General features: G+C 45.3%; 1 protein-coding gene across 1 annotated transcript; it reads left to right on the forward strand.

Annotated features, from left to right (window-relative positions):
* The first annotated feature begins 5,627 nt into the window (after positions 1–5,627).
* pax3a (paired box 3a) lies at positions 5,628–23,731 on the forward strand. The gene is made up of 9 exons (XM_076021291.1): positions 5,628–5,768; positions 6,358–6,593; positions 7,039–7,168; positions 7,342–7,485; positions 17,073–17,272; positions 17,834–17,999; positions 18,086–18,309; positions 21,355–21,621; positions 22,711–23,731. Exons 1-9 carry the CDS (start codon positions 5,684–5,686, stop codon positions 22,726–22,728), a joined length of 1,470 nt encoding a protein of 489 aa, XP_075877406.1. The 5' UTR covers positions 5,628–5,683; the 3' UTR covers positions 22,729–23,731.
* Positions 23,732–24,932: the final 1,201 nt, after the last annotated feature.

Here is a 24,932-nt window from a genome sequence, read left to right on the forward strand (position 1 = left end):
GTTGCTTCCTACAGGACTGTAATTTGACATTTTCACTTCATAAAATCTCTGTTAATGATTCTTGCCTTGGTTTCATCTCGTTGTTGTGTAACAAATCGCAGGTTGTGGTGTCACGAGTCAGGGCCACAACTCGTGACACCGCAGACTTTATTATCCACAAGTGAAGTACATTTCTTTAAAATGCAATAGGTGGATTTAAAAGTCCAAATTGGCTCTTATCAATTTGAACTTGACATGCATTGATCTCGACCCGCTCGCCTGCGTCATCTGTGGCGGCTGTGTGTCGTGACTAAGAAGCTCGCTCTTTGCGCCTATGTAAGCGTATAATTAGAATTTAGCGCCTGCAGAGACAGCAAGGTACCCAGCTTCTTTAAAAATAAATAAAATAAATGTGACCGCCGGCTTTTCAGCACTAAGAGCAGTGGACAGCGCCCTAGAGGTGACGCCTCTCGCTGGAGCAGAGCACCGCCCCGAGAATATCAGCTGATCATCATTTAGCGCTGATTAGGAGCGCTGTGTTCGATTTAACCTCCATGATCTGCCTCTGACAGTCGCAGCGAGGCTCCCCACGACTAAAATCTGCGTCTAGGCTGCAGGTGACGTAATCACAGAGGATTCGTGAACGTACCGTGCAACGATATCGTTCAAAGAAGCATCGCTACTTTACGCAGTACGAAAGACATGACGTAAAATTGTATGCGGATAGTGTCTGTCTCTGCTTGACGTCACTGTAAACGCAATCGTAGGTTAAAATTACTGGCCGGAATGTGTGAAGTAGGCGAACGTGTTCCCTCTTGTGGCTAAGTGTGTGAATGCAGGTTTGTTCATTTTGAGTTGTGCTATGTGATGTCCTAAATGTCCATTTTAATATTATTATATATTAACGAATAGAATGCGGGGCTACAGTTAATAGGAATATAATAATAATAATAATAATAATAATAATAATAATAATAATAATAATAATATAAGTGGGTGATGGCACTTAGACAGAGACAACAAGTGTCTGTAGGTGACATAAATGTAAGTGTTTCAAGATAATTATTCCAAGCTGTATGTGTCTGCCCAACTGCCACGTGATATGATTGTTTGGTGAACACAGAAAAGTAAATCGAATCATGTTAAATATATGTCCGATAGTGAAATTGTATCTATATGTTAAAACATGTCATAGTATGGTTTATACAATAAAACAAGCAACAAAACAAAATATAATGTCTCATTTATTGAAAATCACATTAGCACCGGTAATGAGAGTGTTGTGTGTATGTAGTGATTTCAGACATCTAAACATGCAACATGCAATGCATTAAGTCATTTATTTTCATCACAGAGAGAACTTCATATGGATGCAACTTTTGCAGTTACATAGTGGCCAGTACACATTGTAAATACTGTATTTTATACTATATGATATACTGGTTAAGTTAGTATGAAATGTTTATGCATTTAATTAAACACATTTAGTCAGAACACACACACACACACACGTTTTTGATGCTTATTTGACACACACACACACACACACACACACACACACACACACACACACACACACACACACAAGGTACAAAGTAACCTGCATGCTTCAATTCAATGCTGTGTGTTTAACAAATGCCCTCTTGTCTTTTTGTTTTCTCCCCCCGACCTTGGGTTCACCTGAGGGACCCTTGTCATGATAAACACACTCAGTGTGGGCCCTCATTAAGGTGTAGCGGGCCACATGTATTTGATAAGATCAAACACATGAGGAAAACAGCAGCAGCCCATTGGAGGCTCCTTGTTGCAGTCATATCCCAGGGGCATTAATCACAGAGAGGATTTCCTTATACTTAAGATGCAACATTGCTAAGATGCTTATCTAAAGATGGGCTGGATCATTCAAAAATGCTATTCTTGTTTCCTTTTTATGTGTTTTGTTATTGGCAGGTAAATGCTAATGTCTTACAAATTGACGAAGACTTTAAACATAACTTACCAAAAAACAATAACAACCAATAAGTAGCAAAAAACAAAAACAAAACAAAAAAAACGGAAGGCATTAAAACACTTGTAAGTGTTCCTGAGACACTTCTGGGGAAAAACAAAAAAACAAAAACAAAAGCCAAACCAAAATAGGTAGAAACAACTATTTTTTTGACATTTGCATGAGAATGACTTGTTTAACTGGATACCAGAGCCATATCTGGCTTCAATTATATTTTTAGTAAAGGAAATAAGCAGATTATGAGGCTTCTCTACATGCTGAGGGTCAGTACAGAAACTGATCAGGTGCTCATAGAAGTGGCTTGATTTGTTAAAATAAAAACCCAACAAAGGCTAAGCACATGCTGTTTTACAACTGCTGTTATTTTAGCAAACTTAAATCACAATGTAAAGTTAATGAATAATGGTAATTAAAGGGTTGTCAAGCTGGCATATCCATCACACTTGTCGAAATTAGTCACACAGTGTTTCTGCTGCAGTTTTACAGTAAGGAATGCATAACTGGCTATTTCTGTGTTGGCAGCCTACACCCTATGGGCATAAGGTCGGAAAATCACTGTGATGGTGTGATCGCGTACATGTGTTTGCCTGTGTTTGATGTTATGGTGTAGAGTTAATCGTGAACGCAGCAGCGTGTTGATCTGGAAAGAATGAGATTTTTTCCAGCTCTCTGTACCGGCCTTTAGTCCAACACTGGCCTGGATCTTATCGCAATAAAGCCTTGAGCAAGACCTCCTGTTTTGGTATCAGTCTTTAGTGGACGCTGAGCGAAAACTTAGTATTGTAATTTTGTTGCTCGTTTTAGACACACAGGGCCAGAAACAGTTCATACCTTTAATGAGCAACACATCTTGTGTTTGGGACCATTTTTGTTCCTAATTTTGGATGTTTTTTTGCCCACAACCACCAGCACCACCACCACACACTGCAAGTCTGACTCAACTTACCCCACTAATTGATTTGACATGGTAGATCCAATATCCTTTTCATGATAGTCAAACTTTAGCATGATAAACCCCTTACCCAACCCCCATTCCATCTTTTATGGACGTATAATGTTTCCACATGTTCTGTTTCTGCTGCGGCCTCCTTACCACTGCATGACATGTAAAACTGCATTTGGACAATGCACTTAAATGGGGCTACGAAAAATAACAATTTCACTAAAATTATAGTAAGTAAAGTACGAATTGTATCGTATTTTAAAATGTCTTAGCTCATGTAGCTGTAAGTTGTGTTTTCTTGCTAAGCTTTTAGAATTTCTAAAGTCAGAGTAGAGCAGTAATACCACCTTCTTTATCAGAAAAACTTTTTTAAATTCACTTTTAAATTCACACTGTGTGTGTGTGTGTGTGTGTGTGTGTGTGTGTGAACAAGCATCAAAAACGTGAAAGCTTATTAATCACCGACCAGAACCTCACCTCTGCAGATAGCGGGTCCTAAAGAGGTCAGGCCAAAAAGTGAATAATGGGTGCAGGCAGGAAAAAGGTCTTCACACACACAATCACGCTCTTCTTCCTGAATGGGTAAGGAATCAAAATGTGCCGGTCTATTAAACACGCCTAATTATCATCATTATCACAACTCTGCAAGTTTCAGAAAAGTCAAATGATCCCTCATGTGCTCCTATGTGTCCATAATCGACCATTTTGCACGGATATGTTACACTGCCTTGTGGCTCCCATCACGGGTCCGCGCCGCAGCCATTGTTCGATTCGTGCAGCTATGACGGCTTTTTTTTGTTTTTTTTTTTTTTTTAGCGTGAGGTGCGGTGGAACGCTCCTCCTCTCGCTCACAATGGACGTGTGTTCCTGATGGATCGAGAATCATCCTCGAACTCTGTTTCCTTTTTTTACATTAACCAATCATGGTCATTTCACCTGACCCTTCAAAATACATATGGTTTTTTCTTTCTTTTTAAATCAACTTTAAGCAGAGTGAGAGATGTTGAGGTAATTTTTGGAGCATTTATTAACGTGGTTTTGACAGATCTATCCTCGTGGATGCAGCGTAACAATTTCATTGATAAATGTTTTAGATTATAATAATTTATGACTTCTTCTAGAGTCACTAACCAAAGTCGCAGCCTTAATATGTTGACTTAATTTGTTGAGGAATATTGCTTTTGACAGTCCAGTGCGTGTATTCGGTGCAGGTATTCAAATTGTTACTTGCACATTATTATTATGATTATTGTTTGCAATGTTGATAATCGCTAAATTACATATTTGGATAAACTTAGGTTTTTATTTATTTATTTATTTACACATTGTTGCTGATAGAAGAAGTTCATAGATATTGCATTTCAAAGGTCAAATTGACACACTCGAATTCCAATGCAAGTAATACTTGCTGCAACCACTTGTCAATTCTGGTTCAATCCATGTTGCGAGAAATTTAAAAAAAAAAAAAAGAAAAAAAATTCAAGTAACATTATAAAGTCGCTCTCGCATATTGTGCCACATGCAGCTGCGGCAGTCAGCACACGCAGCAATAACTTTTCTGCAGCGCTTCTCCACGCAGCTTTCTGCTCATCAATCATCTTTGTTCCTCCATCATCAACCGCATATTTCAACCAAATTATATCCGTGTTTTTTTAGTCGCTCAAAAGTTGCCAGCATGTCAAACACATTGATTAAAAGAAAGCACAACGCCCCACTTCTCTACTGTTTAGAATTAAAATGTTCCAAATAGTTTACTGGCAGTGGCGTGTTGGCGAGTGTTTGTATAAAAGATTTGGTTTTCCGTTTACACACGGTTGTGAAAGATTTTGTACAGTGAAGAACGACAGTTTAACAAGCCGTGTAGCCGTGAAGAATCCGCAATACCTGCACGAGAGACAAAAGTGGACAATATTTGCTGTCCCTATTAGACTTAGAATAAGTTATATCCCCCTTATTTATTATAAATCAACTACTTTCACAGAACTCCCTTGATGTTTCCTTAAATTGCTTTATATATTATGCTATTTATAATCGCCATAAAAAATATTCTGCCGTTATTTTAAATGTTTGTTCTTTTTTGGGGGGCTTTTCCCCCTCCCGACTTTTCCACTTGAACAAACTTTCCTCTCTCAGATTCATCAGACGCACTCGGATGTGTGAAATGTCTCCGATCTCAGCATCTGCTCGCTTATGTTATTGCTACTAATAAAAGAAAAGTTGCACTTGGCGAACATCTTCCACGCGCAATTCATGCGAGCTTGTGACACGACGGACTGACCTCGTGAGGTCAGTGCAGACAGAGGGGAGCTGCCGCCGGCCAATCACCGAGCTCCCCCGGCCCCCAAACGTCCGGGCGTCTGACCAATCAGGGGCGCCAACGCGGAGTCAGAGGGGACAGCGAAGCTCAGATAAAATGTTTGACTTCCATCCATCCTTCCAAACCGTCACCCTCGATCCGCGAGCAGGGCCGTCACCCACCCGCCACCTGCCACCACTTCAACCCCTCACCTCGGCCGCGCGCTGTGCTGCGACGTAAAGAGGGATTTCTCAGGACGAGGCAACCTGTTACTCCCGAGAAGTGGAGAGGCTGCGGTTTGAGAGAGGGCGAAGTACCGCTGACAGTATATATACATAGATATATATATATTGTGTGTGCGTGCGTGCGGGATCATTATTGTTATTATTATTATTATTATTATTATCAACCACACAACAAGAGCAAGGACGTTCGCCTGCAGTGAAGCTCGGGGACCATGACAGCGCTGGCAGGGGGTTTGCCGAGGATGATGAGACCCTCTCCTCACCAGAACTACCCGCGGGGCGGATACTCTCTGGAAGGTAGGAGCAACAGTTGGTGCCTACGGAGAACAGGTTGGAGTCGTAAAGAAGTTATAAAAGTACAAGATTGAAGTTAAAAATAAGAAAAAATATAAATAGAGAAAATATTTTTGCTCGAAAAATATTATTGGTTAATGGCTTAATTTAAGACAGAATTATATGAATCAACAACCAACAACAATTTAATAATAATTATAACAATGATAAGGATTATTTTGATATAATCATAATAACAATTATTAAGTGTTTTAAAACTAATAAAAATAAATGCAATAATTACCATGGCAATAAGAATACCAATATTAAGATTATTTTGTCATTATATTAGCGTCATATAAGTTTCCAGTTCCCCCCCCCCCCCACATCGGTAATCTTTATTTTACGTTTTCAGCAAGTAAAATAAACAAGTAATTTAAACATCACTTTAAATAAATTATGTTTATTTGGAGAACTCTGTGCTGCATTTCACTCAATTCAGACGGAGTAGCTACAGTTACGTGGAGCCATGGGTGATTTCTGGACCAAAAAAAAAAAGGTTTCTCTTTCATTAGTAATGTGTGAACTTCCTTCTCCCTCCCGTGCTCTGCAGTCTCCACTCCGCTGGGACAGGGTCGGGTGAACCAGCTTGGTGGCGTCTTCATAAACGGGAGACCTCTCCCCAACCACATCCGCCACAAAATCGTGGAAATGGCCCATCACGGTGTCCGTCCGTGCGTCATCTCCCGCCAGCTGCGGGTCTCCCACGGCTGCGTGTCCAAAATTCTGTGCCGGTACCAGGAGACCGGATCCATCAGGCCCGGAGCCATCGGAGGCAGCAAGCCCAAGGTGAGGCACACACACACACACACACACACACACACACACACACACACACACACACACACACACACTGTGCAAAGTGTAAAATCACATATTATTATTGGGGTTATTATAACCCCAATAATATATATATATGTATATATATGTATATGTATATATATATATATATATATATATATATATATATATATATATATATATATATATATATATATATATATATATATATATATATGTATATATATATATAAATCGTTTTAGCAACAAAACAAAATGCAACAAAAATGTCACTCGACATTTTTTCTTTTTTCGTCTGTGGGAAAAATTGTAATTTTTTAAAATTATTATTATTATTATTATTATTGTTATTATTTTAGTTTTCTGAACCGTTCCGTGCGCAGATGTTTTGAGATATCAAGTGACAACTTTTTCTTCTTCCTTCCAATCGAAGCAAACCGCCTCTCCGGAGTTGGACAAGAAAATCGAGGAATATAAAAGAGAAAACCCGGGAATGTTCAGCTGGGAAATCCGAGACAAGTTACTGAAAGATGGCATCTGTGACAGGAACAACGTTCCCTCAGGTCAGAGACTTTCTCTTGTGTGCGTGAAAACACCGCGGATGTTGAAAAAAATACTTGATATCCCAACGGGGGAGAACATTTTACTCCAAATTCTTTTGTAGAATTTACAATTGTGCTTGCAGACACATCTCGACCTATTCTAAATATCTTTATTTCCCCTTTTCTATTCTAAGTGAGCGCAATCAGTCGCATCCTGCGATCAAAGTTCGGCGGAGTTGGTGATGATGAAGAGTATGACGATGAGGTGGTGAAGAGGGAAATGGACGAGAACGACTCACGGACTAAACACACCATCGATGGCATCCTGGGCGACAGATGTGAGTGCACTTTTATGGTTTTACGCCCACTGCGCATTATAAACAAAGCAGGACACTGGCAATGATAATAAAAATGATAGCAACATTTTTATTTGGTTTACTCTCTAAATAGATTCTAGAAAAATAATTGCATATGATTTTAACTCTCCCGGCCACCCTGTCATCCAAATTGCCGCGCTTCCATTTAAAAAAAGTAATAACGTATTAGCAGTTTTTTCTTCCTAAAAGACGGTAAACAAATATTGATCCAACTTGAGTCCTGAGAGTTTTTCACGCACAATCGGACACTTGAGGATGAACTTCAGGCAGCGCGCACAAAGCAGAGAGAGTCCATTGACGCTCACACCTCTGCTTGGCAGGCACAAAAGCCAAAGTGCAGTGAGCGGCTCAGTGGTGTACACAAAGACGGCAGGGCCTTTCAAAAAGTGCAAAGAAAGGAAGGGGAGAGGGAAGAAAGTGCGCTGACAAAAGACTCGGAGAAGACATTATGAACTGGCAATGAGCGATGAATTATTCAGGGACACCAATAGGCCCGCAGCGACCTGGTTTATAGACTGCTCCAAAAAAAGTGCCAATTCTCTCTCTCTCTCTCTCTCTCTCTCTCTCTCTCTCTCTCTCTCTCTCTCTCTCTCTCTCTTAAAACACTGTCTACTGTTTGTCACCCAGAAATAACACAAAAAACAAACAAAAAAACAAACACTCTGGTCAGGCTTCGGGCAGACACCTGTTGATTTACGACCTGTTGGGCTCCGAGGGGTGCTGTCGCGAGAGAAAAGGTTGCTGTTGGAGACATAAACGAGGTTCAGGTTAATTATTAAACGACTCGACTTCCAACTTCCAGAAGCTCTTGAGATGAGCTTTTACGCATGAAACTGGTTTGATTTGAAAAGTTTTACAAGATGAAATGTGAAAAAAATGAAATGTGGTGAAAATCAAGCATCTCTCTCCCTCTTTCTCTATATGTATATATATGTATATATATATATATATATATATATATATATATATATATATATATATATATATATATATATATATACATATATATATATATATGTGAAAATCAAGCATCTCTCTCCCTCTTTCTCTATATGTATATATGTATATATATATATATATATATATATATATATATATATATATGCGCGTATATGCGCGCACGTACAATTTTTTATTTATTAATGTTAATCAATTCGGCAGCAGGCTGACGATGTTTGTTGTCTTTTGCGGCGCCGTCACTTTTACGCACGGCGCTTTTGTCCACAGCGGCCTTTGCGCGCCGAGCGTGACGCCTCGGGCCTGTGGACGCAGTGAAACCTCTTCCCTTCTCCTCTCCGCTCCCCACTAGATTAAATCCAAACCTTTTATTTCCTCCCCACTTTCATCTCTGACTGAGTCCGCCCCTTTCCTTTCCGCCCCGGGCGCACACATTCATGCAATTTCTGCGGGCGCTCCCCCAAAACCCCCACCGCCCCCTCCCCCCTTTGGTTTTCCTGAACCTTGTTTCTGCAAACATTGCACAAACACTATTTGAACACAGGAAAGTCAGTCAAATTTACTGTATAATTTACATTTCTGATTTGCTTAAAGATGTCGAAGTTTTTTATTTTTTATTTTTTTTAATTATGATTATTTTCCACACAATTTCCACACATTATTTTTATTAAGTCTGAATATCAGGTCAGTCTTAAAAAAATCTTTTTGCTATTTTACATGAAATTAGTGACATCCTACATGCAAATCTGCTCCAATGAACTCCCCCCTGCCCATTGATATACACAGTGCCACTATTTTACTCTTGTGTCTCTTTGTGGAAGTGGTTGTTGTTTTTCCTCTTTTATGGCTTCTTCATTAGAATGTGAAAAGGGCTGTTTTTTGTTGACTGGGAGAGTGTCTTCTGGCCAAATATTGATTAAGTAGGTGTTTGCAGAGGCCATTGTTGTGGCAGAGAGAGGCCTGTTGCTCTCTGCCCCTTTTCTCCTCCACCACTATTGTTGCCTTTCCTTAAGTGCGAAGATCAAAGCTGACTCATTTAGATTTATTTGTCTGGGAAAAGGCACTGCTGAAGTTTGTGGGATAAAGTATACAGGGCCGCCGCAGGTCTGCGTGGCATAAGTGAGTGGCTCGCTGTCATGAGAGAAATGTGGGAATTGTTTTATCTCATCCTTTAACTGTAATATCTGGATGGATGTGAAACTTTTCGACATAAACTTGCAGCATCAACGCTTCTTTGCTTTTATTCTGTTACGGCTAAATCATAAAACTCCCGCAAAGCTACTTCTTGCCCTCTCGGAACCTGAATTATTTGATATCGTCCTTCTCGGTGCCGATTGCTGATATCACTTTGGCCCCACTTAACTAATTAAAGCACCCAAGATGGCGAAAATTGAAGTTGCCACTCTTGCAGGATCCCTTTATGGCGAAGAATAAAAGAAGAGGAGGAGGGGGTGCTGGGGAGGAAAGCTCAGAAATACAAACAGTCAAAGGGATAACTTCTCTTTAAAAGGAGTCCCGCGGTGCCCACTTGAATGAGGCCAGTTCTTTCAAATGTGCCATGGTGAACGCAGTCAACATGTAATAATTGGTTTCATTGAGGTGCATTCCAACAATCTGCTGCCATTCTCCGGCCCCTATTGTCAGCGGGCAGGCAAATAGCCAGAGGGACAGGAGGAATCAAGTGCTGACAAAACATGAAAGATTTAGCTGCTTTTGTCCGCAGCGCTGAGCTGGACTTTGTTTGTGTAAATAAACCGGGTTACTGGCTCCCCGCGTCTCAGCCGGCGAATCGGATTTGCGGGGAAATTATCGGGGGCTACGCGAGCAGAAAGATCATATTTGCGTTTGCGAGAGTTTGGATATGTTTGCAAGAAGTGAAAGGGTGCGTGAAATACACCTTCGGCCGGCCTGCAGCGCCAAGTGGGAGTGAGCTTTTGACGTCCGGCATCCTCACTCAAGTCGTCTAATCCAATTTTCAGAGTTCAGAACCTTGTACTCACATGAGACGTGGAGAAACATAAACAGATAGGTTTCCACCACCACTACCACCACCACCACCATCCCTCCTGAGGGAAACCGAGCGTCGTGTCAGTGACCTGCAACTGTAAACAACGTGATGGATGTCTGAAGCTCACGTGCTTGTCAGGGGTTGCTTGCGTTTCCCTCCTCCCCCTGAATGAAGTGTAAGGCTGGAGGTTTTCCTTTTTTTTTTAGAGGAGGGGAGTTCTTTCACCCTCTCCCTCTCCCTCTCGCAGTCACAGGAGACGGAAGGCCTAGGCGCAACCAGAGGAATGTCTGCTTCTGCTGCATTTCCATTTTTTGCTCCCAGTGCCGGATAATGAACGCATGCACATGTGGGCCTCACTCTGCATTTGCCGCTAAATAACAGTGCGGCCACGTTTGGGAGAGGAAGAAGGGCAAGATTAGAAGAAATTATTTACAGATAGATAGATAGATAGATAGATAGATAGATGGATAGATAGATAGAAAGATGGATAGATAGATACCCCCTCTCTGTCCCCTGTCTGTTGGCATGATTCTTCAGAACTGCTCTCCTCAAGAAAAGAAAGAAAAAATCCACACCGGCTGATCTGCAACTGAATACAGGCTCTATGCTTCATTAAAGCCTCTTTCTCTGTTGGCACCCACATTGTGGTCCCCCAATATTAATTCAAAGGACAATTAATGAATGCAGACCAACTTTGAAGTAATGGGCCGGGGTCCTGCCCCAAGCCGGCCCCTTGGCGCTGATGTACTCCCTGGCATTCTCACCGCTAACCCCAGAGACACCGTGAAGTGACTGGGACAGAGGCAGCGAGCAATGGAAGGTCAAGGAGAGGAGCCCCGGCAGAAAAAGGGACTCTCTTATTTCCTTGGAAGTATTAGGCGAGCAAAACTCTGTGATGGGAGGGATAAAGGAGGCCGAGGAGAAAAGGGTCGGGGGGCTGAGGGGGACTTTGCCGGGAGGAGCACAATGGGATAGTTAATTGAGTAAAGCCAGACAGCGTTGTCAATCACTTAACTTTGTTTAGCCCCAGTTTTTGTGGGCCTGTTTTATCCAGCACACTGCACATTATGGACACGCCAGTACAACTCTGCTGCTGCTTTGATTAATCACTTCTCCCCTGTCTACTTAAAAGAAGCATCCCGCCTCAAAAAAAGAAAAAAAAAAATCAACTTTAGGATGAGAAAATGCTCTTTTATGCTCTCACAAACAGCCACAGATTGTGAAAGTCTCCACCTTAAATCTGCACATTGTGAAAGTCTCCATCTTAAATCTGTAGCTCAAGAAAAGAAGAGAGGAGAGGAATGTGAAGTGGTCTTCGCCCTCTTTCTGCCGGCTGGAGTTTCACTGCAGGGTCAGTGACGAGGCCGTCCTCACTTGCAGTGCTGTGCAGTAGCTGTGAAAAGGTCAGGGGCTAAGTCCGGGTCACTTGACTGTTAAAACTATCAGCCTCCAGGAAAAGAAGGTCACAATAATGTTTAGAGTGAGGTGGCAACAGACTGAGCCCAGCGGTGAATCAGTAAATCAGTGCTAACAGAAGCAGGTGTGTCCCAAACAGTTGGAAATGTCTCATATTTTGGGTGCAAGGTGGGGCCTCACTGTGCAGCGTGCCAGGTGCCGTATTCTACCAAGTGTGGGGCAATACACACTTCACACCGTCATTGAAGGCAATTTTAGTAACGTAGCAAAAGCTAGCTTGCTGCGGTGCTCATAGCTGTGGTGCCTCATTTTAATTGGGTATCAACATTACAGTACTTGTTGGAATGGTGTTGTCTATGCTTACCTCATCCTCTGCATTCAAATTACTGTTCAAAAAGTAGCACTACAAGATTAAAAAAAGTTGTGCTAAACAAACTGTATCGTCATCTATGCTAACCATGTCAACAGTGCAACAACGCAAGCGCAGTAGTTGTCCGTGCTTGTATTTTGGTCTCAGTCCGAGGTAAGCCACTCGGAGTGCGGCTAATGCTACACACAAGGGTGTGAAGCTTGTTAGCCTGAATGAGCGCCTGCTCTCGCTTGTCTGTCCGAGGTGGAACGGTGCCGGTTTATTCGCTGCTTGACTGGAACGTGTAAGCAGACTGGCCTGTTGCTTTGTGCCGGTGTGGGTGCTGCGCCGTGGCTTTGTCCCTGCCCCCAGGGGTTGGAAATGCCACCGTGAAAACTGTCACCTAACAGCACCGCGGTGGAAACAAATAATAACTGCCGCACACAGGGCACCCATAATAGGCCATTTGTGCAATTTTTTTTTATTTATTTTTTGGTCACTCCACCAGTATTAGACAGAGATACATTTCTCTGAGTCATAACGCTGGCCGCCTCTTTGTGCCGGCCTGCTCCATTTCTACACTCTGTCCACCACTTCATCATCTCACCCCCGCCCCAAGGCCCCCCGCCTCCACCCTTTTCCCAGGCAGCTGTGGGTTCTTGTGGGGTGGGGTGGGTGGGGGGGTGGGAGGGAGGGCAGGTTCTCTTTAGCAAGTCAAGTGAGCAGCCCACTCGCTCCCACTTCTTTCCCTCCCCTCACTGTTAACCCCAGCTGAGCCCGTGAGCTGTCAGTTAACCATTCTTCCCCGTCCCGTGCATCTGCTCCACTTGCAGGCCGCGGCACTATGGGGTGCGCTGCTTTTTTTTTTTTATTCAGTGGCCTGCTCACACGATGCCCTGTGTGCCTGAAAGAGCCAGATCTACTTCCCTGGGCAAATAGCTAGTTCATTTGTCTCTTCTGCCCTTTGTTTTGGGCTGCAAACACATGTCACCAGCTCAATTACCTTCTCTATTAACAGCCCCTGGAGGAAGGGCCAGCCAGCCCCTACCATGGGACTATAAACTGCCCCATATGCCTGCTTTCTCTTTCTTTCTGTTACATTCTACTAAGCCCCCCTCGACCGATTGTCAATCTCTCCTCCCCGCTCCTCGGTTCGACACATGTGTGTGTTTGTTTGTATGTATATAATACATAACCCTAACGGAGGTGCACAGCCGTGCGTGTCTCATCGTATTAATGTCTCTCGCAGCTTTGGGGGGGTAGCGGGAGGGATGTTTGGTGAGGCCAATACCGCTGGCTGATTTGGTCTACGCGGTAAACAAGACCAGTCGTTCCTCCTGCGGTCTGATTCTCTGCCTGGACTCTTTGGCTCCTGCGCAGGAGAAACTGTGGCCGCAGATGAAGCTAATGGGACCAGACGTTCCCTCAAATTCACATCTGCGACCTTCTGGAGTTTATCCTCCGTGCCTGTCAGTCTCCACTCAGGATCGATAGATGGTTCCGGTGGAACGCAACCGGTCAGTGTGTGTGTGTGCGTGTGTGTGTGTATGTGGATTTGTGTGTGTCTTTTTTGTGTTGTGCAATGTAAATACAAAGAGGCTCTCAGCAGTTAAAGGAACCTGTTGAATTCACCTGCTGAATATAAACACCCCTGCACAATATTACTGTGAAAACTACGTTATACATATCCCAGCATCCACGCCCCTGTTTAAATTGCTTTTGAAAATTGTTCTTTTTCTTTTCCGAGGCACTTATTTTATGGTTGATTCTTCAACAGCCACAATTTCCGCTTCAGGGATCATAATTTATCTTCTCTGCTAAGACACTTGTCGTGGCCACAGCCAAACTGTGAGCAGCTATGGAACATTTGCAGCTCCCCGGTGCTTTAGCTGCAGCGTAAAATTTGATTTGGGTGTTTAAGTGAGGAGGTCGAGTCCTCCCTTTTGTGTGACCGGTATCCTCTTCGGGCCGTTTGTTTCTGGGAGGAATGTGTGGGAAATGCAGCCTTGTCTGAGGCGGGCTTCAGCATTGGCATGGCGGAGGTGGCGGTGATGGTAGCGGTGGTGGCAGTGGTGGGGCCACTGGGTCTTGTTTGCAAGCGTCAAAGATACGCACGGTGCAACGGCTGGGAAGAGAGATGAGCATGAATGAGGTTGAAGGGACAGGTTCAATGACCAGCATTCTCTTTGCCCTGTCCCCCGTGTCTTCAGGTGCCTCCCATCTCCCCTCTCCATGTCAGCTCTCTTCCACTCCCCCATCCCCCCAGGCCAAGGAGGGGATAAATGGGTGCTCCCCTACTGTGCCCCTCCGCAGCCCCCAGTGGCCCTTCTCTGGACCCTTTTGTGCCCCTCCCCCCGCTCCCTCCCACCCCTCCTTCCCCCACTGGCCCTGCAGCCCCATCTCACCCTGCAGCACCCCTCCACTCCCCTGCTGGGCAGGTGACAGGCCCCTGAATGCCGGCCCGGGCGTCCCTGATGGCTCCTACAGATGGAGCGTGGTAATCGGCCCAATAGAGCCCTGCCACAGGCTTTTCCCCACCACCATACAAAGGCTTGGCCACATCACTTCCAAATAAAAAGAGGAGGAGAAGGAGAAGAAGAAGAAGCGAGAGGGCGAGGGAGGAAGAGCGAAAAAGAATGAGTGCGAGCCAGAGGATGACAAAAGCAACACTGTCATGTGACATTAAGGGAGCATCTGTGACAGAGTGTTTTCTCTCCAGTTGCTAATAATAAAAACAGGGAGGGGGGTGAGAGAAAGAGCGAAGAAAAAACAGGGGCAAAGGAGGAGAGATCAGTCTCCTCCCACCCTGCAGTTAACATGAGTTACAGTGCCGATGGGGAACTTTCTCCCCTCTGTTAGTTTTATGAGCTCTCCTTCCCTCCCTCAGAATCCTTTCATTTCTTTTACGCCGTCATTGGTTTCGCTTCAAGTTTGTCTCTTGCTGATGTGCACCAAAATAGTAATGACAGTCTGTGCTGCTCAGCTTGCTGTGTCTTGTGGTCTCCTCCACCTTTCAGGTATTCTATGAGCTCATTACTATCCTTATGTTTATACTTTGAGATCATTTTCTCCGACGCATGGCAGGCAGCATCCCTACCTAAACAGCCACAACAGCCAAAGCTCATAGTGCAAAGTCCCAGGAGTGTTTAAACATCCGAGCCAATCCGTTGTAAAGTCTCCTCGGTTCACATGTAATGAAGATCTTCTCTCGGCATTAGAATCTGGTTTCCTGGCGGTCTGGAGCACAGCACAGCAGCATTCCCAGGGAGCAAATCCGTCTGTAATGCCTGGTCAGATGCACACTGGCAACCACTGCAAAACATTTCCTGCTTGGCTCCAGAGGCTCCAGACGCAAGGGGAGATCCCCCAAAACTACCCCCCACCAAGTCTAAGTTGGCACTTTTTAATTGAAAACTCTAAATCTGGAGGTCTGGATGAGGCAGACAAACTCCAGTCGTTGGTTAAAGCCTTTTGTGGCTGCTACACCTGTCCCTCTGCTTTTCATTTTCTCCGTCTTGAGTTTTACGTTTTTGCTGCATGTCTGAGCGTTTGGGTTGGGGGAGGCAAAAAAAAAAAAAAGGTGCAGTGAACCTTCCTGACGAGGTTTAAGGGGGTCCCTCTGGGGGTGGATTTGGGGGAGTTGATTCCAACTCTCTGCCCCGAGTCCATCTGTGTTTGACGCATTGTCATGGTCTCCACTCATTGAGTGGAAGCGACCGTGGCTGAGACGCAGCAGATGCATGTTTGTGTCGCCATGACTGAGAAAGAGATGGGGGGATTGCAGACGTGTAATGGCGGACAAAGGCAGGCTGTCACGCTAGTTTGCGGGGGCTAATCATTATTTAATAGATGGGCAATCTCTTCTCTCTCTCCACCAACCCCCCCCCCTCCACTGTGAACCTTGAAATGCAGCAGCGGTCCTCTGCCTCTGCTCTCAGGCCTTCATTGATTCTGGCTGAATTGGATCCCAATAGTTGCTTGGACACAAACTGAGATGCCTTTCAACTCCTCTCATCTAAACAAACAGATTAAAAGCACCTGCAAAAGGCTGCCTACAAGTCACTATAGGACCCTATCAGCATCATGCACAGCATGGCTAAGACTCGGAGAGACACAGTGTCCCAGGCAATAGCTGCCCCGGAGGGATCTATTCCTCTTTAATCCGTGTTCAAGCAGCTTCTGGCTTTTGATCCCCTCAGGAACCACTGAGGAGTTTAAGGGAACAGGAGGACTCAGTCTAAAGTTGCACTGTACCATGTGTTGTATTCAGCATTATCCATTGTCTCCATTCTTATTGAGCCCCGGCTTAGCATTTACCTTTAAAGTTCCACAAAGATACCACCGGTGGTCAAAGGAGCTGTTGTGTGTTATTCAGCTTGTTAGATTTTGGGAGAAAATATTTTTGCTGGGTGCAGAGCGAGTACATGGCAACCTACATTCAGAATGCCTTAAGTGTGTATCACCCCTCTTTGGCTCCCTGTTGTCTTGCCCTATCTGCCTTGAGAACCATTTATCCTCTCTGTTCAAAAGAAACAACAAATTTGCCAAATGAGTCAAAATTGGAAACCACAAAAACAAAACAAAACTGAAGAAACACCAGGAATGAAATCCACATTGTCATTGCCCACAAATAGGTATTGCATAATTTCTGTTATATCCTGGTTTGCTCACTGAAGCTTCAGTTCTTGCAGCACTTGAGACTGTTTAAAATCTGCAGGGAGCTGCTTTGAACTTTGTGCAAGACTACGACGTTGAGCATTGAATTGACTCGGTGTGTTTAACGTAAGTTTTCTTGTTTGTTTTTTTTTCCATTTCTAGCCAGTCACTCGGACGAGGCTTCCGACGTGGACTCGGAGCCGGGCCTACCGCTCAAGAGGAAGCAGCGTCGCAGTCGCACCACCTTCACGGCCGAGCAGCTGGAGGAGCTGGAACGGGCCTTCGAACGCACGCACTACCCTGACATCTACACGCGGGAGGAGCTGGCTCAGCGGGCCAAGTTGACAGAGGCTCGAGTTCAGGTTAGATACTCTGCTGTGAACACGCCGCACAACCTCATGGTGCTGCTAAAACGATCTTGACAGCAGAGCAATGTGTTGCCCTGTCATGGCCAAATGTTGTTGGGGCATTAAATTGCCCTGGGTTATTGCCACGGATTCCTCACGGCCATTAGACATATGCCCCTGACGTCTGACCCCGACATTCCCCCCACCCCACCCCTTCCACTTAGGCACAGACACACTACCCTCACTGTGTGCGAGGATCCTTTTTTTGGGTTGAACTCACTGCAAAAAAAGAGCAAAGATCCATAAATAGATGGCCGATTTAGATAGGGTGCTAATATAGCATAGGCTTTAACAGCTGTAACGGCCCTCTGGCTTCTGCCTCTGAACCCGGTGACATGCGGCAGCACACAAAGATGTCTATGACTTCACTCCCAGATGTTGAGATCTATATCGGTTCAGCTTGCTGTTATGGGTCAGAAAGGCCTCTCAATCACACATACATACACAAAAAGACAAGGGGAGAGGGAGGTTTCGCAAATGATTAAACACGGCCTCTTGTCTTGGTTCTTCTCTAAGGTTTGGTTTAGCAACAGAAGAGCCCGCTGGAGGAAACAAGCAGGAGCCAGTCAACTGATGGCCTTCAACCACCTCATTCCCGGCGGTTTCCCCTCTCCAGCCATGTCAGGCCTGCAGCCCTATCAGCTGTCTGAGAGCCCCTACACTCCAACGTCAATAGCCCAAGGTGAGGGTCTGGACAGACACATCAAAACAGCAATCATGTCCCAGGGTGCTGGCAAATTTCATGACCTACTGTCCAATCCCAATCAGCGTCGGAGCAACCCAGCACGGTCCACCGACCGCAGCCTCTCCCGCCCACATCGGTGCACCAGAGCGGGCTGGGCTCCTCGGCGGGCTCCCAAGATGGAAGCTCCGCGTACTGCCTGGCGTCTGGACGTCACAGCTTCTCGGGTTACTCGGATGGGCCCTTCGTGGCGCCCAGCGGACACAGCAACGGCGTCAACCCCGCCATCGGCAACGGCCTCTCGCCACAGGTGCGTCGTTTGTGCACGCTCCTCTGAAACACTACGCAGGGACACCCCGGGGGGCTTCTTGCAAACTTTCAGCGTACATGCGTTGTGTTTTCTCCCTGCGCATACCTCCAAGCCCGCGTTGTCGAGCTGAGAAACTGAACACCGGGTGCCTGCAGACGCCTCAGACGTTGGCATTAGAGAGACACCTGATACGGCCGGACGCACCGCTGCGGGAGTGTAACCTAGGAAGTGTCATTGGCGCGACATTGATGAAAACCTCGTGCAGCTAAGCAAATAGCTCCTCGTGTTTGTTTATGCCGCCGGGCTGTTTGATGACTTTCAAGTGCGGCAAACGTCAATCTTTGCGGCGGGCGACACGAGGAGCGACGTATGGAAGAGCAATGATGACACAAATCAAAACTGAAAAGACAATTATGGTCGATTACACAGTCATCAGTGTCCCATCAGCGGCTCCCTACCAGCCCAGAAGATGGGCTAACAGGCGGAAAACAAGCTTTTAACCGCCACAAAGGGTGGCCAGCCCACATGCAATGCATGCTGGGTACTAATTCTCATGAGAGAGAATCTCTGGCTCCTGTCAGACACAGATTAAAAAAAAAAAAAAATGCCTCCAGCAGCTTCATAACTGCGCCCACGCCCCAGGACGTGTAAATATGGAGGAAAGTGAGATGTTTGTTGTGCCTGCCAAGGTTTCCAGGAGGTGGTCGGTCAGTCTCTCTGGCGGCTGAAGGTATAATTAGCTGCTTTGACTGGCAAGCTCGGGTTATGGTTTTGTTGTTGTTGAATTCGTTGTGTTTTTTTTTTTCCACTGGACGTGTACAGAGTTACACACGTGAAATAATCTGCACGTTTCTTGTCGTTTGCGTAAACCTTGACAAGTTTGCCACTTCGACAAACTGTATGGCTCCTATATAATGGAGTGCATAGCAATGGTGCGAATTCAAACACCCAGAGGGCAGCCCGCTGACTTTACCTCCAATAAAGAGGCCAAAGGTGCTGCGGCCTCGCGGATGGTTTCAGCATTAACCTCAGCGGGCGGCTCCGCACAGGGCGGACAGCTCATCTCCTTCCTGGAATCTGTCCCCCGTCTGGAATGGCAATCACAAAGCGTTCCAGGGTCTTAATTGATTGAAATGAAATATTCTATCTGCCTCGTAACAAAGTGTGTAATTTATGCAAATGACTCACTTTGTTGGCTAATTTGCTTTAATTCGTGTACCTCATGCAGCTGTTTGATTGGGATACTAGCTTAGTTATTTTTTCCTCCAATTTCATATGAGGATGGAAATGATTTCCCCCTCGCTCCCTCCCCGACTTTACCCTAATAAGGGTGAGGACATGAGATTTAATTAAAATCTGCGACACAGACAGTTAATACACCTTTTCAACGCATGGAAAACTTTACAGCCTCACTTTTCTAGGACAGCGCATGCAGCTTGTCCAGTTGGCGTAAAAATCCGACCTGGAATTATCTGGTTATCTGAACTCAAAATCTGTCCATAAAAGCTTGTGCGGCTACTTTATCTACGATTCTGTATCCACCAGGAGATCCAGGGGTTCAGTCAGCACCAGATATGGTCACATTAGAGTGCAGAGGAGTTTTGATATGGATAAGGTTCGCTTTAGATAGGTGATATTCACGTCTGAGCAGTTAGCTTTGTGACGGGGTCCTCCGGTCGGCCGGGTGGTTTCCCTGTGGTGCTGGATCTCTGGCGTCTCACTGTTGATCTGGTGCATACCAAAGGAAACCCTTTCTCACCGTGGGGGCGAGCGGCCGGGATTTGCACCCCCCTGAGACCTAATCCCCGGAACAACCTCAAAACAGACGGCATTGAGAACTGCCGCACGAACGCACGAGCACATAAATGCAGACGCCATCGAAGGCTGGCAAACACACACCACACCTACAGTGTTATTTTGTGGAAAGAAAACATTTGCGAAACAATGCCTTGTACACAGTGCAAAGGCTGTCATTTTTCATTTTTTAAATAAACCCCGCTGATGTGTTTGTCAGATGTGTGAGGTCACATGGTTCTGACGGGCCAAGTGGAAATAGCCCAAAATCACCCAAGGTAGCCCGTCGTTCCAGGTAATTTTTAGCGGCTTTTTAAACGCGTTGTTCCGCTTGGCCTCAGTCTCTCCTACACGGGCCGTAACTCTTTGCGCTGTCTGTCTTTGACTTCATTTTTCAAGACATCTTCACGACTTTGCTTCGCACGCAAACGTGTGTGCAGCTGTTCGTGATGTATCACCGATATACCCCAGCAGCTCTGACACTGCACCAAAGAATACTTGCGTTACACACACTGGACATACACACACACACACACACACACACACACACACACACACACACACACACACACTCTCTCTCTCTCTCTCTCTTTTAACTATACAATTCCACTAAGAGAGCTAGGTAGTGCTCACACACATGCAAAAACCCAGCCTGCCTAACCCTGGTTCCCACGTAGCCTTTGGCCTCTTCACCCCGGCCTCACAGGGACACGGTGCATTTAGGGCATCAGAGGGAAAGCGTTGGGGAGGGGAGAGGGCAGGCGGGTATGGGGGCGCAGATACAATCTGTTCGATCTCTACTTTAAACACATCGTCGTTGTTTGTAAATTCTACCATGCCAGTGTTTTTAGGCACAGCAGACATCACACTTTTTCCACCTCCTCTGGGTGCGATCCGACACCCTGAAGACTGTGATAAGTGGGGAAAAAATGAATTTGAAAAAACATCCTTTACATCTCGTAAACTTGACAGGATAACAGAAAACAGAAAACCTTTTAGCCACCGTGAGCTCGTCAATCAGTGCAGCGAGGTTAAAAGGGAACCATATGTGTGAAGGGAGCTGGTAATATTGTTCTGTTTTTTTTTCCTGTCAGGGCACAAAAAGCCAACTCTAGTCGGAAGGTGGAATGTCAATTGTCAATGAAGAAAACAAAACAAAAAATAATGATTTTTATTTTGGGGGATATTTTGTGTTTATGTATTCCGTATTCCAGTTCCGCTCACCCGATATCTCCCTCCACCTTTTCTCAGGTAATGGGCCTGTTGAACCCAGCTGGAGTGGCCCATCAGTCCCAGAGTGACTTTGCCCTGTCCCCGCTGACCGGAGGCCTGGAGGCCAGCAGTGGCATGGCTCCCAGCTGTCACGGCTCCCAGCGCCTGGAGCCTCTGCCGGGTCTGACCAGCATGCCCACGTTGGCCAACACTCAGTCTTACTGCCCGCCTTCCTACACCTCCCCAGCAGCCTACGCCATGGAACACCACCCGTCCTACCAGTACGGCCAGTACAGTCAGAGCAAGGTAACCACTGGCTTCTTCTACACTGAATTACCGCTATTTTACTGATTACAGATCAGGCCGTCCCACTCGGATTTAGATTACGTGGCTGTGTTTATATTTCCAAACCCACATTAATTTGGGAGACCCCCGCTACCGCCGCCGACCGCGTGTCTCAAATCACCCTGTTCTGAAATTACCCCGAGGGTTGGGAGAGTCGCTGGCTCACTTCGCTTTACATTAAAATCACGGCGGAATATCCACGTGGGCTGACGGCGAACCCAACCCAGCGCTGACTGTCCCTTCATGACCCCGCTTGATGAGCTCGCCCATCAAACCACCTAGCCATGTAATGACCTCCAACCCCCCGCCTCCTGGTTCCCCATCCAACCCCGCCCTGACCCGACCCTCTCCCACCACCACCAGTGCGTGTAACGAAGACCGCTTGCCCAATGAAAAGAGCCACTTCCTCAAAGCATGTTTGACAGGAGGGCGGCGTGTGTCGTCGGGGCTGATCCGAGCTGCGCACTGCATGTTGACTGGCCCATCAGTGGCAACATCTTGATGCCATTAATCTAGCCCAGGGAGAGACCCACGTGTAGCTTTTTGAGATGGTGGTGGTGGTGGAGGGGGCTTGATGATATGCGTGCATGTCCATGTGTGTATGTGAGCACAGTCTTGTGTGTGTGTGTGTGTGTGTGTGTGTACAATTGTGTACAAGAGTTGGCTCTTTAACAGAGGGCGATTATGGCCCTTGGCAGGCCAGGATTAGAACCATGTGTCCCGCTTGAGGTCAGATTTGGAGTTGTTATTGATCAGCAGAGCGGAGACGCACACATACAGGCTGAGGCTCAGTGTCGGGTTAGATTTACTGCCCACTGTGGGCTCATAGAATGTTCCAAGAGATTCCCAGAGCTCTTCACCTGTTTCTTCACTTTTTTTTTTAAAATCATTTGACCCCAGACCCAAGGTTCCACTCTCACCCCATCTACTCCGCTGCTTCCCTGTTTTAAAGTCATTACCCCTCTCTTGCTCTTCACACCTGTTGCAGCATGTCATGTTGGAAGGCTCAGATTCATCTCAAAATTTCTGTTTTGCCCACTTTCCCCTCAGGTGCCTTTTATTATATGAAGCCCCCAACGTGGCCAGAACAGGAGGCTTCGTGGCTCCTCTGACTTTCATCGCCAAAGATCAACCTCCAGCCCTGAGGACAGCCGAAGGAGAAGTTCGGGTGGTTGAATGGGTTGGGTTTTTTTTTTTCTTCTGCAACAAAAACCAGTAGGGGTGGACCGTGTCGCCGTGGCGATGGAAGAGAGTCCATTGGAAAAATCAAAGGACCAAAAGGTGCAGCCTCTCCTGTTACATGGCATTTGCTCTGCTTGTATGCTATGCCACCCTCTACGACCCAGGCACTGCAGGGAAGAGACAGAGTTTAAAAGCTGATCCGGACTCCAGCAGCACCCCCTGATTTATTATTTATCACAGTGTCTTAGGAAAAAAGAGAAAATACATTTTTGCTGTGCGTCGAACCAGCTGCCGTTCAAGTCATGGAGGGGGAACTGTGACTGCACAGCAGGAAGCAGCGGATCACGGACAGAGTGGAGTCGTTGTGCAGCCACCGCAACCCAAAGAAAGTGCAATATGGTCATACCTCACGTGGTGTAAATTAACATAGATCAAATGTTTCTGTTTGGACACTATTTTTTTGTTCCTCCTTTCTCTTGACATTGGTTTTGCGAAGCCGGGGACATTCTTAAGTGGTGATAAATAGCAAATGTAGTCCTGCATTTATAAAGAAAAAAAAAGGAAAGAAAAAAAAGTCTGGCAGAAATTACATAATTCAGTTTCACAGCTGTGTGTCTTTTTTATTTGCATGTGTTTAATTAGTTTTCGTCTGGAACTTCAAGCAATTAGTTCCTTTTGTTATTTATTTAGTCTTTTTTATTTTGGTTCGTCTCATATTAAGCTCACCTCGGTGCTAAAGCAAGTCTTACACTACGATTATTATACATGTTGTTTTTTTCCTTTGTAATTTTTAATTGTTATTGCTGTGAATTGTTCTTGTTGTCAAAGGAGGTTGTGTACAATACAGCACTATTTACTATTTATAATAAACTGTAAGAAAATCTGATAAGCCTTGCCTTCATGTGCCGCTCATTCATGAGAAACCAGAGCTGTGGAGTCTGCTGGGAAGAGGTTGACTCCTTATGTTTAATTTCATAATTTATTTATTTGTTGTTTTACAACTTTTCTGATTTGGAATATTTAAACCAACATATGGATTTTTGAAAAAAAAAAAATTGTCACAAAAAAACAAACAACAGAATATCTTTCAAGCAATTTTGAAACAAAACATTCTCCCCCTTGGAATAGGGATGGTGTTTTTATCATGACAATGGTCAAATTCAACAAGTGATTCTAATTCATCTCGAGACGTGAAGGATGCCTCGTACTTCCTTCGCTCCTTCCTTTTTTTCTATATTTCTATATGTCCACCTCCGACAGCTGTTTCCCTCCTCGATCTAAGTCTACTGACGACACCTTCTCTTGTACACAAGCCTGGGGGCACTGAATCATAAATATATCCCTTTTCATAAACACTCCTTTTGGACAAATTCCTGCTCCCTCGGGTCTCCTTCACACCCTTAATGACTAAAGCAGAGCCGCTGTAAATTAGCGAAGCCCAGTGGCCTCCAGTCGCACCGGGACATCAGTCACTGATGTGACTGCGGGGTTCAGACGGCTTTTTGTCTCCCACTGCCAAACAGAAAGGAGAGCACTGTTCACCCAGTTGGCAGGCTGTTCCTTTATAATGTTACGCATATTCCCAGACACATTTAACCACTCCTTATTTTTTAGGTTTCAAGGATCAGGTATGCAGCTGCCTGTGTCATTCAAAGCGTGTCCATAAAGTTTAAGTGTTTTTTTTTTTTCTCTCTCTGTGAATAAGATAAATGGAACTTATTTCAGTGTTTTCTCTACTCTTAACAAACTTTTTGTGTTTCATTTTCTTTTACAAGCTCCAAACCTGTAAGAAACAATGAGTGAAAACGCAAAAAAGGATTGGGGGTTGTCGCTTTGGAACGCGGTGTCACTCAAACAGCAACACGCTGGAGACAACTTAACCTCTGACCCTGCCGCTCTTTGAAATGGCTCGACTACTTGACCGGAGCTGACAACAGTTCCGAGCGTCACGGCAGCCTCACAGACCCCGAAGTGAAAGTGAAGGAGGCGGCACAAAGGGAAAGACGGGCCGGGAGAAAAAGAAAAGTCTCAGATGAGGGAGTTAGGATGGGTGCTTGAAGGACGAGTGTGTTCTGAGGGGATTTTATCTT

This window comes from Nelusetta ayraudi, unplaced genomic scaffold (assembly GCF_046127955.1).
Source record: "Nelusetta ayraudi isolate G7.1 ecotype Tasmania unplaced genomic scaffold, CSIRO-AGI_Nayr_v1 ptg000011l, whole genome shotgun sequence".
Lineage (NCBI taxonomy): Eukaryota > Metazoa > Chordata > Actinopteri > Tetraodontiformes > Monacanthidae > Nelusetta > Nelusetta ayraudi.